The 16,340-nt window shown below is 40.6% G+C and overlaps 1 protein-coding gene across 1 annotated transcript; it reads left to right on the top strand.

Moving 5' to 3' along the window:
- rfx6 (regulatory factor X, 6) lies at window positions 1-16,108 on the top strand. Its single transcript, XM_063001481.1, has 19 exons — window positions 1-193; window positions 1,820-1,973; window positions 2,191-2,314; window positions 2,394-2,455; window positions 2,558-2,635; window positions 2,815-2,842; window positions 4,091-4,198; window positions 4,589-4,666; window positions 4,752-4,865; window positions 5,880-5,929; window positions 7,387-7,546; window positions 7,638-7,776; window positions 7,858-7,967; window positions 8,043-8,160; window positions 9,557-9,679; window positions 11,717-11,923; window positions 12,783-13,286; window positions 14,127-14,339; window positions 15,701-16,108. The coding sequence occupies exons 1-19, from the start codon at window positions 1-3 to the stop codon at window positions 15,883-15,885; spliced, it is 2,748 nt and encodes a 915-aa protein (XP_062857551.1). The 3' UTR covers window positions 15,886-16,108.
- The last annotated feature ends 232 nt before the right edge of the window (window positions 16,109-16,340 follow it).

A 16,340-nucleotide genomic window follows, 5' to 3' on the forward strand; every position in this document is an offset into this window, starting at 1 on the left:
ATGCCAATGAAAAGGACTAGTGGAAGTGCTGTTAAAGATAACACACTTCAACAAACACAACCAACTAAAAACACCTACAGCGGTGCTGCTGATGATTACCCAACATACACGGAGGACCAAGAGGATCTTGCAAAAAGCGCTTTCTTTTTTGACAAGTTTGACGAAGAAGAGGAGGATTCTGGGATCAAATCAGGTGAGCCGTACGAGTAGGGACAAGTTTATTATTTAATATAATATATATTTTACAGCAGTGAAGAAAAAATAAATATAATAGTAATATAATAATATTAGTACAATATAATATAATAATAAAATAATATATAATATAAGAAAATATAGTAATATAATATAATAATAATATTTTATCCAAAGCAACTTACAATTATGACTAATACACGATTTGAGCAATTAAGGGTCTTGCTCAGGGGCCCAACAGTGGCAACCTGACAGTGGTGGGGCTTGAACTGGCAACCTTTTAATTACTAGTCCAGCACCTTAACCACTGAGCCACTTTAGATATGAATGATGTGCTACAAATATTATAAACTATTTAATAGAGGTAAAATATACATTTCACTTGTTTTAAATGATGTTAACTGGTATTTTATACACATACATTATATCATAAATTATTATACTTATTTTTATTAGTAGTAAAAGTAATATTATTCCTGATCTTGTCCGATCTCAGACACTAAGCAGGGTTGTGCTTGGTCAGCACATGGACAGTCGACTGCCTGCAAATACTGACTTGTATTAACATTATATTACAATTACCATTAATTATTAGTATTTTTTGTATTGATATATTGATATTGCATTTTAGTAAGAAAGCATTTCACAAATGATCAGGGCTTTTTGTTTTGTGTTGTTTTGTTGTAATATATTATAGAATAGATATAATAAATTATATTATTTGTAGAAAGGTATAAAGGTATTTCTTTATAAAAAATAATATATAATATAAGAAAATATAATAATATAATATAATAATTTATAATATAATATATATAATATAAAAATAAGATTACTGACATTTGCAGCATTTAGCAGACACTTTTATCCAAAGTGACGTACAATTATGACTAATACACGATTTGAGCAATCGAGGGTTAAGGGTCTTGCTCAGGGGCCCAACTGTGGCAACTTGACAGTGGTGGGGCTTGAACTGGCAACCTTTTAATTACTAGTCCAGCACCTTAACCACTGAGCTACCACTCCCCTTTTTAGATAGATTATCATCATACTAATGAATGACGTGCTACAAATATTATAAACTATTTAATAGAGGTAAACTATACATTTCACTTGTTTTAAATGATGTTAACTGGCATTTTATATACATACATTATATCATAAATTATTATACTTATTTTTATTAGTAGTAAAAGTAATTTTATTCCTGATCTCAGACACTAAGCAGGGTTGTGCTTGGTCAGCACTTGGACGGTCGACTGCCTGCAAATACTGACTTGTATTAACATTATATTACAATTAACATTAATTATTAGTATTTTTAATCATTGTTATTATTGTTATTGAGATCATGTAATTGATATTGCATTTTGTAAGAAAGCATTTCACAAATGATCAGGGCTTTTTGTTTTGTGCTGTTGTGTTGTAATATATTATAGAATAGATATAATAAATTATATTATTTTGAGAAAGAAAAAAACAAGAACCAAGAATAACTTATAATTGTAATTAATTAAAGGTATTTCTATATTAAAAACTCTAATTATTATATGATTTCTGTATGTTTGGTGATAAGTAATACACATACAGTACACAGTGCATTTATTTGTCATGTATTTGACAGAGGCTGATGAAAGCGTCGGAACGATCTCCTCAGAAGACGACCTGGACCACCTCGAATATTCAAAGCATTTCTCCTCAAGTCAAACCATAACAAAGAAAAGCATCAGTCAGATCATCAAGGATAAGAAGAAACAAACCCAGTTAACCTTACAATGGTATTTATACTTCAGCCAATCAAATCATCTTCCACATGCACATTTTACCAATATAATAAATCTCTACTTCTCTGTTCTGCATCAAAAATGTATATTACAGTGATAAAATGTGCAAAGTTTTAAATGTCGAGTTTATTTATTTTACTTCTCAGAAATACATTTCCCACAGTATTACTTAAACAAACTTGTACTTACTGTATAAACTTTTATCAATCAGGCTGGAGGAGAACTATATAGTGTGTGAAGGAGTGTGCTTACCTCGATGCATACTCTACGCCCATTACCTCGACTTCTGTCGAAAGGAAAAGTTAGATCCTGCTTGTGCTGCTACTTTTGGCAAGGTAAGCAGTAAATCATCAAAGAAATCACAACATTTACCTGTTATTCAATTAGACCAACGTATTTTCTGACTAATTACAGACAATACGGCAGAAATTTCCTCTCCTGACGACTCGCAGGCTTGGCACCAGAGGTCATTCAAAGTAAGAAAGAGATTACATGCAAAGTCACATTAATAAAAATATAATAATAATAATAAAAAGAATTCAGTGTTTAAGATGTACATGTGGTCCTGTGTGTTCCAGGTATCATTACTATGGAATTGGCATAAGAGAGAGCAGTGCTTATTATCATTCTGTGTATTCTGGAAAGGGTCTTACAAGGTAAACTTCATGTTTACGGTGTTTAAAAACAGAGAACTGTAAAATGATTTAAATAAATTAATAACATACGACCTTTCTGGGCTTCTGTATTGATGTGTATATTTTACACCATTATATTTAATAACAGTGGATTTACATTATTACCTCAATCTTTTCCTAACAGTGTTTTTTTATTACAGGTTCTCTGGGAGCAAACTCAAAAACGAGGTTATTATTTTTATCTTTACATTTAATTCAGCTCAGTGGGTAACACCTGTCTCCTTACAGCAAGAAGGTCCTGGGTTCGATTCCCAGGTGGAGTGGTCCGGGTCCTGGGTCTGTGTGGAGTTTGCATGTTTGCATGTTCTCCCTGTGTCTGTGTGGGTTTCCTCCCACAGTACAAACCGCTTTATTACTACCGCTTTATCCTGGTCAGGGTCGCCGTGGGTCTGATTTATACACATATGTACACATATAACTAGCAGCTCCAATTAACCTGACTGCACGTCTTTGTACTGTGGGAGGAAACCGGAGCACCCGGAGGAAACCCACTCAAATGCAGGGAGAACATGCAAACAACACAGAAAGGACCCGGACTGCCAGGCCCGGGAATCAAACCCAGGACCTTCTTATATATACACACAAACTGATCAGCCATAACATTAAAACCACCTCCTTGTTTCTACACTCACTGTCCATTTTATCAGCTCCACTTACCATATAAAAGCACTTTGTAGTTCTACAATTACTGACTGTAGTCCATCTGTTTCTCTACATGCTTTGTTAGCTCCCTTTCACCCTGTTCTTCAATGGTCAGGATCCCCACAGAGCAGGTATTATTTAGGTGGTGGATGATTCTCAGCACTGCAGTGACACTGACATGGTGGTGGTGTGTTAGTGTGTGTTGTGCTGGTATGAGTGGATCAGACACAGCAGCGCTGCTGGAGTTTTTAAACACCTCACTGTCACTGCTGGACTGAGAATAGTCCACCAACCAAAAACATCCAGCCAACAGCGCCCCGTGGGCGGCGTCCTGTGACCACTGATGAAGGTCTAGAAGATGACCGACTCAAACAGCAGCAATAGATGAGCGATCGTCTCTGACTTTACATCTACAAGGTGGACCAACTAGGTAGGAGTGTCTAATAGAGTGGACAGTGAGTGGACATGGTGTTTAAAAACTCCAGCAGCGCTGCTGTGTCTGATCCACTCATACCAGCACAACACACACTAACACACCACCACCATGTCAGTGTCACTGCAGTACTGAGAATCATCCACCACCTAAATAATACCTGCTCTGTGGGGGTCCTGTGGGGGAAAGCAGGTTTAAAAGGGTATATAGAGAAACAGATGGACACTGTATGGTAAGTGGAGCTGATAAAATGGACAGTGAGGGTAGAAACAAGGAGGTGGTTTTAATGTTATGGCTGATCGGTGTATATAGAACTAAAGTGTTTCATTTTTTATTTACAGGGAGGTTTCACACGTAAATACTCTCTCAGTTCTAAGACTGGAACACTGTTACCTGAATTTCCGAGCGCTCAGCATTTATTACTTCATGACACCATTTCAAAAGAGAAGGTTTGTTTACTTTAATGCCGCTCATTCGAGGGATCTTCAAAATGTTTCCACACTTTTTTTTTTTCTCTATTTATTAAGAAATCCAAAATCAAAATCATCCCCTACTGATGCATTTCTCCATCTGCTTTCACATCATCATCACAGGAAAATCTTCTTCCCCTTAAAGCTTCTTTCAGCGTCCAAAAAGGTGGAACTCAGTTGGAGCTAAATCGTGACTATAAGCGTCTCTCCATCTCTCAGACACGAGTGATTACTCCTCCTCCCACCCTCACCGCTTATAACCACAATACCAAAATATAAAAGTGCTGAAACTTTTTGAAGATCACTCGTATATAATATAAATCCTGACCTGTACACATAATCCACTTTGTTTTTACATCTCTGATTCAGGTCGACACGTTGATCATGATGTACAAAACTCACTGCCAGTGTATTCTCGACAACGCCATCAGTACCAACTTCGACGAGGTGCCGTCTTATTTCTCTTTATCTCTTTAAAATAAAACATCAAGCTGAAACGACTATAAAGTGATTAAATGTTCGTGTGTTACAGATTCAGAACTTCTTGCTCCATTTCTGGCAAGGTATGCCGGATCATCTCTTACCTCTGCTGGAGGATCCGGTGATCGTGGATATATTTTGTGTTTGCGACTCCATCCTGTACAAGGTGAGTTTCTGCAGAACTGCTGCTTGGATTTGCGATGGCTAGACGAAGATGCTTTCAGAGCATCTCCGAAACTGCAGCTCTTGTGGGGTGTGTCCCGGTCTGCAGTGCTCAGTATCTATTAAAAGTGCTCCAATGAAGGAACAATGGTAAACCGGCGACAGGGTCATGGGCGGCCAAGGCTATGGTTCTCATAGAAAGGTGTCAGAATACACAGAGCAGCACAGTTTGTTGCGTATGGGGCTGCAGAGCCGCAGACCAGTCAGGGTGCCCATGCTGACCCCTGTCCACCACCAAAAGCGCCAACAATGGGCGTGTGAGCATCAGAACTGGACCACGGAGCAATGGAAGAAGGTGGCCTGGTCTGATGAATCACGTTTTCTTTTACATCATGTCGCTTACCTGGGGAACACACGGCACCAGGATGCACTATGGGAAGAAGGCGAGCCGGTGGAGGCAGTGTGATGCTTTGGGCAACGTTCTGCTGGGAAACCTTGGGTCCTGCCATCCATGTGGATGTTACTCTGACACGTAGCTCCTACAGAAGCATTGTTGCAGACCATGTTCACCCTTTCATGGAGACGCCTCCCTAATGCTGTGGCCTCTTTCAGCAGGATGATGCTCCCTGCCACAGAGCTAAAATGCTTCAGGAACGGTTTGAGGAGCACAACTACCAGTTTGAGATGTTGACTCGGCCTCCAGATTCCCCAGATCTCAATCCAATCGAGCATCTGTGGGACGTGCTGGACAAAGTAGTCCGATCCATGGAGGCTCCACCTCACAACTTACAGGAGTTAAAGGATCTGCTGCTGACATCTTGGTGCCAGATACCACAGCACACCTTCAGGGGCCTAGTGGAGTCCATGCCTCGATGGGTCAGACAATATTAGAAAGGTGGCCATAATGTTATGCCTGATCGATGTAAATCATTAATGCTAAATAGAAGTATTTTTTAACTAGCAGAATCACTCCAGGTGCAGTACATAAGGCTAAACATAATTATTTTGTGTACTACAGGTACTGACTGACGTTCTCATTCCAGCTACAATGCAGGACATGCCTGAAAGGTTTGTTTTTAAGCTAAATGTTAAAACGTAACACGTATTTAATGATTATACAATATAATATTACATTTATTTAGTCAGTGTTGCTCTTAATACTTATAACCCCAAATCAGAAAAAGTTGGGAAATTGAAAATGCAACTTCATTCATTTATTAATAAACATTCATTCCTGCATTTCAGGCCTGCAACACATTCCAAAAACAGTTGGGACGGTAAAGCATTTACCACTTTGTAATGTTGCCGTTCCTTTTTACCACTTAAAAGAGGTTTTGGCACCGAGGAGAGCGAGTTAGCGATTTAGTGTTTCAGCTTTTATTTTGTCTCGTTCTTCCTGCAAACACGTCTTAAGATGTGCAGCAGTACGGGGGGTCGTCGTCATTTCAAAATTCTCCACACGTTCTCTATTGGGGACAGGTCAGGACTGCAGGCAGGTCGGTCCAGTACCTGTACCCTGTTTTTCCACAGCCATTACATTGGAATGTGTGCAGCATGTGGTTTTGGTCCATCCTAGATGTCTCCGAGCCCAGAGAAGTCGACGCCGTTTCTGGACATGGTTAACATAGGGCTTCTTTTTCACACAGTAAAGTGTTAAGTATGATTTGTGCAGTAACTCTGTATTGTAGAGCTGATAAAGGTTTGATAAACTAATCCCTCACCCATGTGGTTATATCAGCTAGTGTTGAGTGGAGGTTCTTGATGCCGTCTGAGGGATGGAAGATCACGAGCGTTCAGATTAAGCTGCACCCTCCACCTTTACACACTGAAATTCCTCCTGATTCCTTGAATGGTTTAATGATATTCTGCACTGTAGAGGGAGAACATGCAAATCCCTTCCAATCTTTCTTTGAGGTTCATTGTTTTTAAACATTTCAATCATTTTCTCACACATTTGTGGACAAACTGGATCCTCTGATCATCTTTACTCATCAGAGACTCTCAGCCTTTCCTGGATGCTGCTTTTGTACCAAACCATGATCACAATCACCTGTTCACATCACCTGTTTAACATCACATTATTATTTAGTTTTCACCTCATTATTCGCCCTAAATTGCCCCCGTCCCAACTTTTTTCGGAACTTGTTGCAGGCCTGAAATGCAGGAATGGATGTTTATTAATAAATGAAATGAAGTTGAGCAGATAAAACGTGAAATATCTCAGCTTCATCCTGTCTGATATCAAATAAAAGTCTAATAATGTATAATACTGATTGTGGTGCTGATGCTGATGTTCTACAGTGGTGATTAAATGGTGGCGATCATAAGATTTTAATTAACCTCGGGCTTATTTGTATTTAATATGTTTACTTAACGTGTAAGCACTTAAAATCTAAAAAGTTTATCAGAGAGCGTTTGTAATCAGCAAGGTCACATTTTGTTAGACATCTTGACGTACTTTAATATATTTGCTTCAATACATGAAATAATTAAATTGAAGTAATATATTTGAACAACACGATCAGTCTTTTGGCAGATATTAGAAACTTTGCCAAACACTGGGAGCCCTGGATGGTCTCGTCTCTGGAAAACCTTCCGAAAATCCTCTCAGAGAAGAAACTGCCCCTCGCTCGTCGCTTCGTCTCGTCGCTGAAGCGCCAGACGTCCTTCCTGCACCTCGCACAGGTCAGTATTTAACACCAGCTCGTCGGCTATGTCTAAATGTTAGGATGTTATTATTTTTTTTTATTATTCCCTTGGTGATGCTCTCCTGCAGATAGCCAGACCAGCACTTTTTGACCAAACTGTGGTGACGTCTATGATTAACGATATTGACAAGGTGGATTTAAACAGCATCGGTTCTCAAGCGCTTCTGTCCAACACCAGCGACCAGGACCTGGATTTCTACTCCGAATGTGAGTCACAGTCATTTTTTCAGGATTTTTTCATATTTTCAGGTTAATGCCAACCTCGTTTTGTGTGTTTCTTAACTGCAGATGATTCCATCTCTGTGTTCCAAGAATTAAAGGACCTCCTGAGGAAAAATGCGACTGTGGAGTCTTTTATCGAGTGGCTCGACTCAGTGGTGGAACAAAAAGTCATTAAGGTTTGTCAAAAACAAAAAATACCCCTATAACTTCATAAAGAACCAAAACAAAACATAATCTTTATTATTTAACAGCCGAGTAAACAGAACGGCCGCTCGGTTAAGAAGAGAGCTCAGGACTTTCTGCTGAAGTGGAGTTTTTTCGGAGCACGTGTGATGCACAGCCTGACCCTAAACAACGCCACAAGCTTCGGTACGTTTCCCTCTCTTTATATTTAAACCCTAAACATTTGTTTAAGGCTTTACTTCTACCACCGTTCGAACCCTGAGCAGTCTGCGGTTCGGCCAGGAAGGCACAATGCGCTGTAAAATGCGGCGACCCGTTCAGAGTAAACAAACCGTTATCTCTCAGACACGTGTGCACTGATTAGGACGAGGCCGGGTCTGGTTTGTTAGCTTTTGGTGGCCCTGCGGACACAACGAGCCAAAGGGAGTCACTTAGAGAAGCCATTACACGACCTCAGGGCACACACAACACACAAACACACACACACACACACACACACACACACACACACACACACACACACACACACACACACACACACACACACACACACACACACACACACACACACACACACACACACACATACACAACACACGAAGAAAGAAAGCTGTTAGCCTTCATATCTTAATCTTAATCAGCATGAATGATAAACATTTTTATATATATATATATACACTGATCAGCCATAACATTAAAACCACCTCCTTGTTTCTACACTCACTGTCCATTTTATCAGCTCCACTTACCATATAGAAGCACTTTGTAGTTCTACAATTACTAACTGTAGTCCATCTGTTCCTCTACATGCTTTGTTACCCCCTTTCACCCTGTTCTTCAATGGTCAGGACCCCCACAGAGCAGGTATTATTTAGGTGGTGGATGATTCTCAGCACTGCAGTGACACTGACATGGTGGTGGTGTGTTAGTGTGTGTTGTGCTGGTATGAGTGGATCAGACACAGCAGCGCTGCTGGAGTTTTTAAATACCGTGTCCACTCACTCCTACCTAGTCGGTCCACCTTGTAGATGTAAAGTCAGAGACGATCGCTCATCTATTGCTGCTGTTTGAGTCGGTCATCTTCTAGACTTTCATCAGTGGTCACAGGACGCTGCCCACGGGGCGCTGTCGGCTGGATGTTTTTGGCTGGTGGACGATTCTCAGTCCAGCAGTGACAGTGAGGTGTTAAAAAACTCCAGCAGCACTGCTGTGTCTGATCCACTCATACCAGCACAACACACACTAACACACCAGCACCATGTCAGTGTCACTGCAGTGCTGAGAATCATCCACCACCTAAATAATACCTGCTCTGTGGTGGTCCTGACCATTGAAGAACAGCATGAATACAGTCAGTAGTTGTAGAACTACAAAGTGCTTCTATATGGTAAGTGGAGCTGATAAAATGGACAGTGAGTGTAGAAACAAGAAGGTGGTTTTAATGTTATGCTGATCGGTGTACATCTGTCTATGAGTTCAAATATGATTAATTAATAAACATACATTTATATAAGGGGTTGTAATATTCAATATCCAAAAGTAACAAAGTGCTCGTCTATGTGCGCAAATCTACCCTCTGCAGGTTCCTTCCACCTCATTCGAATGCTTCTTGATGAATACATCCTGCTGGCCATCGAAACCCAGTTCAATAACGATAAAGAGCAGGATCTCCAAAACCTGCTGGATAAGTACATGAAGAACGCTGGTATGATCATTACTTCACTGGTATTAAATACCCTGGTACTGGTCTAGTTTTATTAAATGACCTGTTACTGGTACTGGTCTAGTTTTATTAAATGACCTGTTACTGGTACTGGTCTAGTTTTATTAAATGATCTGTTACTGGTACTGGTGCAGTTTTATTAAATGACCTCTTACTGGTACTGGTCTAGTTTTATTAAATGACCTGTTACTGGTACTGGTACAGTTTTTTTAAATGACCTCTTACTGGTACTGGTGCAGTTTTTTTAAATGACCTCTTACTGGTACTGGTCTAGTTTTATTAAATGACCTGTTACTGGTACTGGTCTAGTTTTATTAAATGACCTGTTACTGGTACTGGTCTAGTTTTATTAAATGACCTCTTACTGGTACTGGTACAGTTTTATTAAATAACCTGTTACTGGTACTGGTGCAGTTTTATTAAATGACCTCTTACTGGTACTGGTCTAGTTTTATTAAATGACCTGTTACTGGTACTGGTCTAGTTTTATTAAATGACCTCTTACTGGTACTGGTACAGTTTTATTAAATAACCTGTTACTGGTACTGGTACAGTTTTATAAAATGACCTCTTACTGGTACTGGTCTAGTTTTATTAAATGACCTGTTACTGGTACTGGTCTAGTTTTATTAAATGACCTGTTACTGGTACTGGTGCAGTTTTATTAAATGACCTGTTACTGGTACTGGTCTAGTTTTATTAAATGACCTCTTACTGGTACTGGTCTAGTTTTATTAAATGACCTGTTACTGGTACTGGTGCAGTTTTATTAAATGACCTGTTACTGGTACTGGTCTAGTTTTATTAAATGACCTGTTACTGGTACTGGTCTAGTTTTATTAAATGGCCTCTTACTGGTACTGGTCTAGTTTTATTAAATGACCTCTTACTGGTACTGGTCTAGTTTTATTAAATGACCTGTTACTGGTACTGGTGCAGTTTTATTAAATGACCTGTTACTGGTACTGGTCTAGTTTTATTAAATGACCTGTTACTGGTACTGGTGCAGTTTTATTAAATGACCTGTTACTGGTACTGGTCTAGTTTTATTAAATGACCTCTTACTGGTACTGGTCTAGTTTTATTAAATGACCTGTTACTGGTACTGGTGCAGTTTTATTAAATGACCTGGTACTGGTACTGGTCTAGTTTTATTAAATGACCTGTTACTGGTACTGGTGCAGTTTTATTAAATGACCTCTTACTGGTACTGGTCTAGTTTTATTAAATGACCTCTTACTGGTACTGGTCTAGTTTTATTAAATGACCTGTTACTGGTACTGGTCTAGTTTTATTAAATGACCTGTTACTGGTACTGGTCTAGTTTTATTAAATGACCTGTTACTGGTACTGGTGCAGTTTTATTAAATGACCTCTTACTGGTACTGGTACAGTTTTATTAAATAACCTGTTACTGGTACTGGTCTAGTTTTATAAAATGACCTCTTACTGGTACTGGTCTAATTTTATTAAATGACCTGTTACTGGTACTGGTGCAGTTTTATTAAATGACCTGTTACTGGTACTGGTCTAGTTTTATTAAATGACCTCTTACTGGTACTGGTCTAGTTTTATTAAATGACCTGTTACTGGTACTGGTCTAGTTTTATTAAATGACCTCTTACTGGTACTGGTACAGTTTTATTAAATAACCTGTTACTGGTACTGGTACAGTTTTATAAAATGACCTCTTACTGGTACTGGTCTAGTTTTATTAAATGACCTGTTACTGGTACTGGTCTAGTTTTATTAAATGACCTGTTACTGGTACTGGTGCAGTTTTATTAAATGACCTGTTACTGGTACTGGTGCAGTTTTATTAAATAACCTGTTACTGGTACTGGTGCAGTTTTATTAAATGATCTGTTACTGGTACTGGTACAGTTTTATAAAATGACCTCTTACTGGTACTGGTCTAGTTTTATTAAATGACCTGTTACTGGTACTGGTGCAGTTTTATTAAATGATCTGTTACTGGTCTACATACGTGTTAAACTGGTTGTGATGGGATTCTTTCAGATGCCAGTAAGGCCACGTTCACGGCTTCTCCCAGCTCGTGCTTTATGGCCAACCGTAGCAGGACGGGGATCGTCTCCAGCGATTCCACCGTGAAGAACGAGACCCACCCGGAGTTTGCGTTCCTGTCAGTGCTGGGAACACAGGGTCCCCTGGGGGCCAACATGGTGCTGTACCAAAGCACAGAACCCGACAGCTTTACTCTATCTGGTAATAAAGCCTTTACACAGAAATACCCAAAAATCTGAGTACAATGACCATTAAAAAATATATCACTATATGGCCAAAAGTATGTGGACGCCCCTCTAAATTATACAAAGTAATAAATGAACCAACAGTAGAGAATATAAGGTCTGTAACCCGCTAGGGAGAAACAGGGGACTGCACTGATTTGCTTATGGTTCTCTGCCATCAAGGCACCCAAACCAAACTCTCGGAAAGGCCCGGTTTGATCCGCCCGCCAAACTAGGGTGTTGTGCTGGTATGAGTGGATCAGACACAGCAGCGCTGCTGGAGTTTTTAAACACCGTGTCCACTCACTGTCCACTCTATTAGACGCTCCTACCTAGTTGTTCCACCTTGTAGATGTAAAGTCAGAGACGATCGCTCATCTATTGCTGCCGTTTGAGTCGCTCATCTTCTAGACCTTCATCAGTGCTCACAGGACGCTGCCCACGGGGCGCTGTTGGCTGGATATATTTGGTTGGTGGACGATTCTCAGTCCAGCAGTGACAGTGAGGTGTTTAAAAACTCCAGCAGCGCTGCTGTGTCTGATCCACTCATACCAGCACAACACACACTAACACACCACCACCATGTCAGTGTCACTGCAGTGCTGAGAATCATCCACCACCTAAATAATATCTGCTCTGTGGTGTTCTAGCAAAAGTTTGGGGAAGTTCAGATTCTTGAGAAAAGTCGATAAACGTGAAGCTCGTCTGATCTAATTATCTTAACGATCTTTTTTTAGATGACTTTGAACTAATTAATATTCCTTTAACCCTTTTCCCCAAACCATTTAAGTACTAACCATGTTTTCCCATTTTACCCTCCTGTGTTCATCCCAAAGCCCAGGTGAACTACCCCGACAGCGGCGGTCCGTTAATCACCCCTCCCATCTCCCCGGCCGTGGCGAACAGAGGCAGCGTGATCAACCAGGGTCCGATGGCGGTCCGATCTCCGAGCGGCTGCCCCCTCCAGCCCCACCAACCCTGCCAGGCTTACTCGGACCCCATGTGCCAGAGCCTGTCGACCCCCAGCTACTACCCTTCCTTCTCCACCTACCAGCCCACGAGCCTAACGCAGGTCCACACCCCCACGCCGGCCTACCAAGCTCGTGCTGAATGTGCACGCTACGCCGGATTCAGCGGCCAGCAGCTAGCCAAGGACTGCTGTACTAGCAGCTGCGCCACAGGACCCTACGGATCCAGGTCTTTACCGAACGGCTACGCGGCCACGCCCGACACCGGTATAGAGGCCCAGGCTGTGCAGCTGATGGATTCAGGAGGGTACGGGTACGCTGGGAATGGTGGAGAAAGTTCAGGACCAGCGTATGCCAGCACAGGACACATTGGTGAGCATGGATTTAACCTGTTACACTGGTTGACTAACTTGTCTGACTGGGCAGAAAAACTAGTGGCCAGACTAGTAGTGTCTTAGAACATGGGGGGTACAACAGGGCATCTCCAGTCTCAGCTGTTCATCAATAATTTTATCCTGGTCAGGGTCACAGCAGACCCAGTTTCACTAGGAAACACTGTGCAGAAGGCAGAAATTGAAGAGCTTCGACCACACCCATCCCAGACATAGTCAATTATGTATTTTCAGTCACCCAGTCGGCTGATAGCACTGCTGAGATTCAAACCATGAACCATGGATTTACTGGCAAATCTAGCTTTAAAAAGGGGGCATCACGCCCCCTACAAGGCAAATCGCTCTTCCAGTTCTCATGTCCCAACAAAGGAGCTGGTAAAGAGGGCACTGAGAAGCTGTGACATTAGGAATCCTTCCACCTGAAGCAACTTGAGAGAAATTGACAAATCACATGCAGCTGAGCCTCCGTGCTCCATCTGATGGCCAAACTAAACAGCGCAGAGGGACATGTGTAATTACTGTAATGGAGCTTAACTACTACAGTGCTACTAGCGCCCCCTCCAGGAAGAAGCTTCACACTGCTGAACCTGATATTTACATTTACGGTACCTAGAAGACGCTTCAGATTAAAGCGACTTACAATTATGACTAATGCGTTCAGTCAATGAAGATTAAGGGACTTTGTCAGGGACCCAACAATTGGCATTGGTAGGTATTAAACCAGCAACCCTCTGTTTACCAGTCCACCACTGAGCTACCACTACCCATGATTGACTGTATTGATGAATGTATTAATTAATAAACCCTTGAACCTTGACAGGCTTCTACGGGAACAGTGGTTATGCAGATCCTCCAAGGATGGGATCATTAATCGACCAGCACGTATCCGTGATCAGCACCGTCTGCTCCACCCGGTCAGTTTCTGCCTACACCGAGGTCAACGATCCTCTGAACATCCTGAACGACATGGCCTGCAGGAAACCCGCCGCTCCGTACTACCCTGCACAGTCGGCTTTAATAACACGCTCAGCAGGTCAGTAACGAGCTCCGTACAGACAGATTTGACAGATACTGCATTCATTAACAGTGCTAACTTGCTGGTGTCGGGCGGTAGCATTAACACATTGAGTTTCTTGATAATAAGATAATAGCACTATTAACTACCTAGTACAGCGGTACTTTGAAACAGGACGTCAATCGGTTCTGGGAGTGGTGTTGAGTTTTAAAGACGTTGAGTTTCGAGGTATTTTTTCCCATAAGGATGTTTGGAGAACCTGTTAATGCGTCCATGGTCCCGTGGGGCTGCAGATATTTTAGTCTCATGTAAAATAATGAGGTTGTTTTTGACACTTAAACACTGAAAATAACACAAATATAATATAAACACACTGATATACAATTACTAACAGTTACACATCAATAAAAATACAATAAAAGCTGCACTTTAGTTTTACTTCTTTATTGTTTCCTGACGCTTCTTAATGGTGGAGATGCTTGATCTTGTCTTGAATACCGTATTCCCTTCAGCACCGGCGCATTCACATGAGAAGTGACAAAACCGCTTCTGCGTCGCTGTGCCGTTATTTCCTATGAAGTGTGACGGCGGTGCACAAAACTCAGCGTGACTTATTGTAGTAAAACAGCGAGTGAGGAATGTGATTAGTGGAGGAACTTATGAGCAGTAATAATGAAGAGAAGTTTAGTGCTCCTGTCTCCTTCTTTTACTACATTAAACCACGTTAAGCTTTATTTTCAACAAGAAGCGTTTTAGACTCCGGGAGAAGCTGATTCTGATTCTCACCATTTCTCAGAAGCTGGAGCTGTAACACAAGTTTAAAAGTGAAACAGGGAGGAGAATCCAGATAAACACAGATACATGTGGAGCTGTAACCCTGGATCTGACGCTTATTCCACACTGATGCAGATTCGCTGAGCAAAGCGGCTGTTCATTGTTCATTTGAAATTAAATTTAAGGGCACAAATTTCTCCACAAAGGGCGTCGAGTTTTAAAGATTTCAATTTAAGGGACGTTAAGTTATAAGGTACTGCTGAATTTTAAAATAGTCTTTAGTAGTATCATCACAACTGTCCAAATGGAATAAATCTAAACTAAATGAAGTTTACTGGACAGCGTGTACAGGACTGGAACGGTGCATATGTGTTTTAATACAGGCATATTTTTAAAAATAACATAAGATAAGATAAAATCACCTTTTATTATCCTACAGGGGACAATTTGCAATGTTACAGCAGTAAATTTTTTAAAGATATATAAACATATATATAAAATGACAAAAAATAACAGTATTTAAAATAGTTTAACTAATATTATACTGTTTTTAAAGGTACTGCATGAAGTTTGAAGCGAATCTTTTCTTTGCGTTTGTGTTGCAGGCTCGCCGATCGCCCCGGCCATCCAGTGCTCAGTCTCCCAGTGCATGTACAGCAGCGCTGCCCAGTATCACCACTCCCAGGAAGCACTGCTGCTGCACCACAGCAGCACCGAGGTGCGGGACATGGTGTCCTCCCTGCCCCCCATCAACACTGTATTCATGGGGTCGACCGGAGGACCACCGTGATCATAAATATATATATACTGATCTATAGTGAATATAAAGTATTAATATAAGTATTATTAGTGTATAGACGGATGTAGGTTTTGGACACAAATTATATAACGTTTGTGTACGTGATTTATAACGTTTAGAGTCGGGGATGAACTATCCTACACGTATGAATGTATTTTATTAGTTGTTATAACTTTATTAAGTTAAACTAGTTTTAAAAAATATGTTGTTATTTCATGAGCTCTCATAATAATGACGTCTAATAATTATAATCACTGGTACAAATGATTTTACATTTGTAAATGACAATTAAATAAAAATTAAAAAAAATTTTAGTATTTGAATGCATTAAAACCACCTCCTTGTTTCTACACTCACTGCTCCACTTACCATATAGAAGCACTTTGTAGTTCTACAATTACTGACTGTAGTCCATCTGTTTCTCTACATGCTTTGTTACCCCCTTT

Source organism: Trichomycterus rosablanca, chromosome 9 (genome assembly GCF_030014385.1).
Source record: "Trichomycterus rosablanca isolate fTriRos1 chromosome 9, fTriRos1.hap1, whole genome shotgun sequence".
Classification (NCBI taxonomy): Eukaryota; Metazoa; Chordata; class Actinopteri; order Siluriformes; family Trichomycteridae; genus Trichomycterus; species Trichomycterus rosablanca.

Excerpts from the sequence above, each read along its gene's own strand:
- rfx6 (XM_063001481.1), top strand. The coding sequence starts at position 1 with ATGCCAATGAAAAGGACTAGTGGAAGTGCTGTTAAAGATAACACACTT. Across the intron at positions 2,456-2,557 it reads GGCACCAGAGGTCATTCAAA|GTATCATTACTATGGAATTG; the intron begins GTAAGAAAGAGA and ends TGTGTGTTCCAG. Across the intron at positions 7,777-7,857 it reads CCTGGATTTCTACTCCGAAT|ATGATTCCATCTCTGTGTTC; the intron begins GTGAGTCACAGT and ends TCTTAACTGCAG.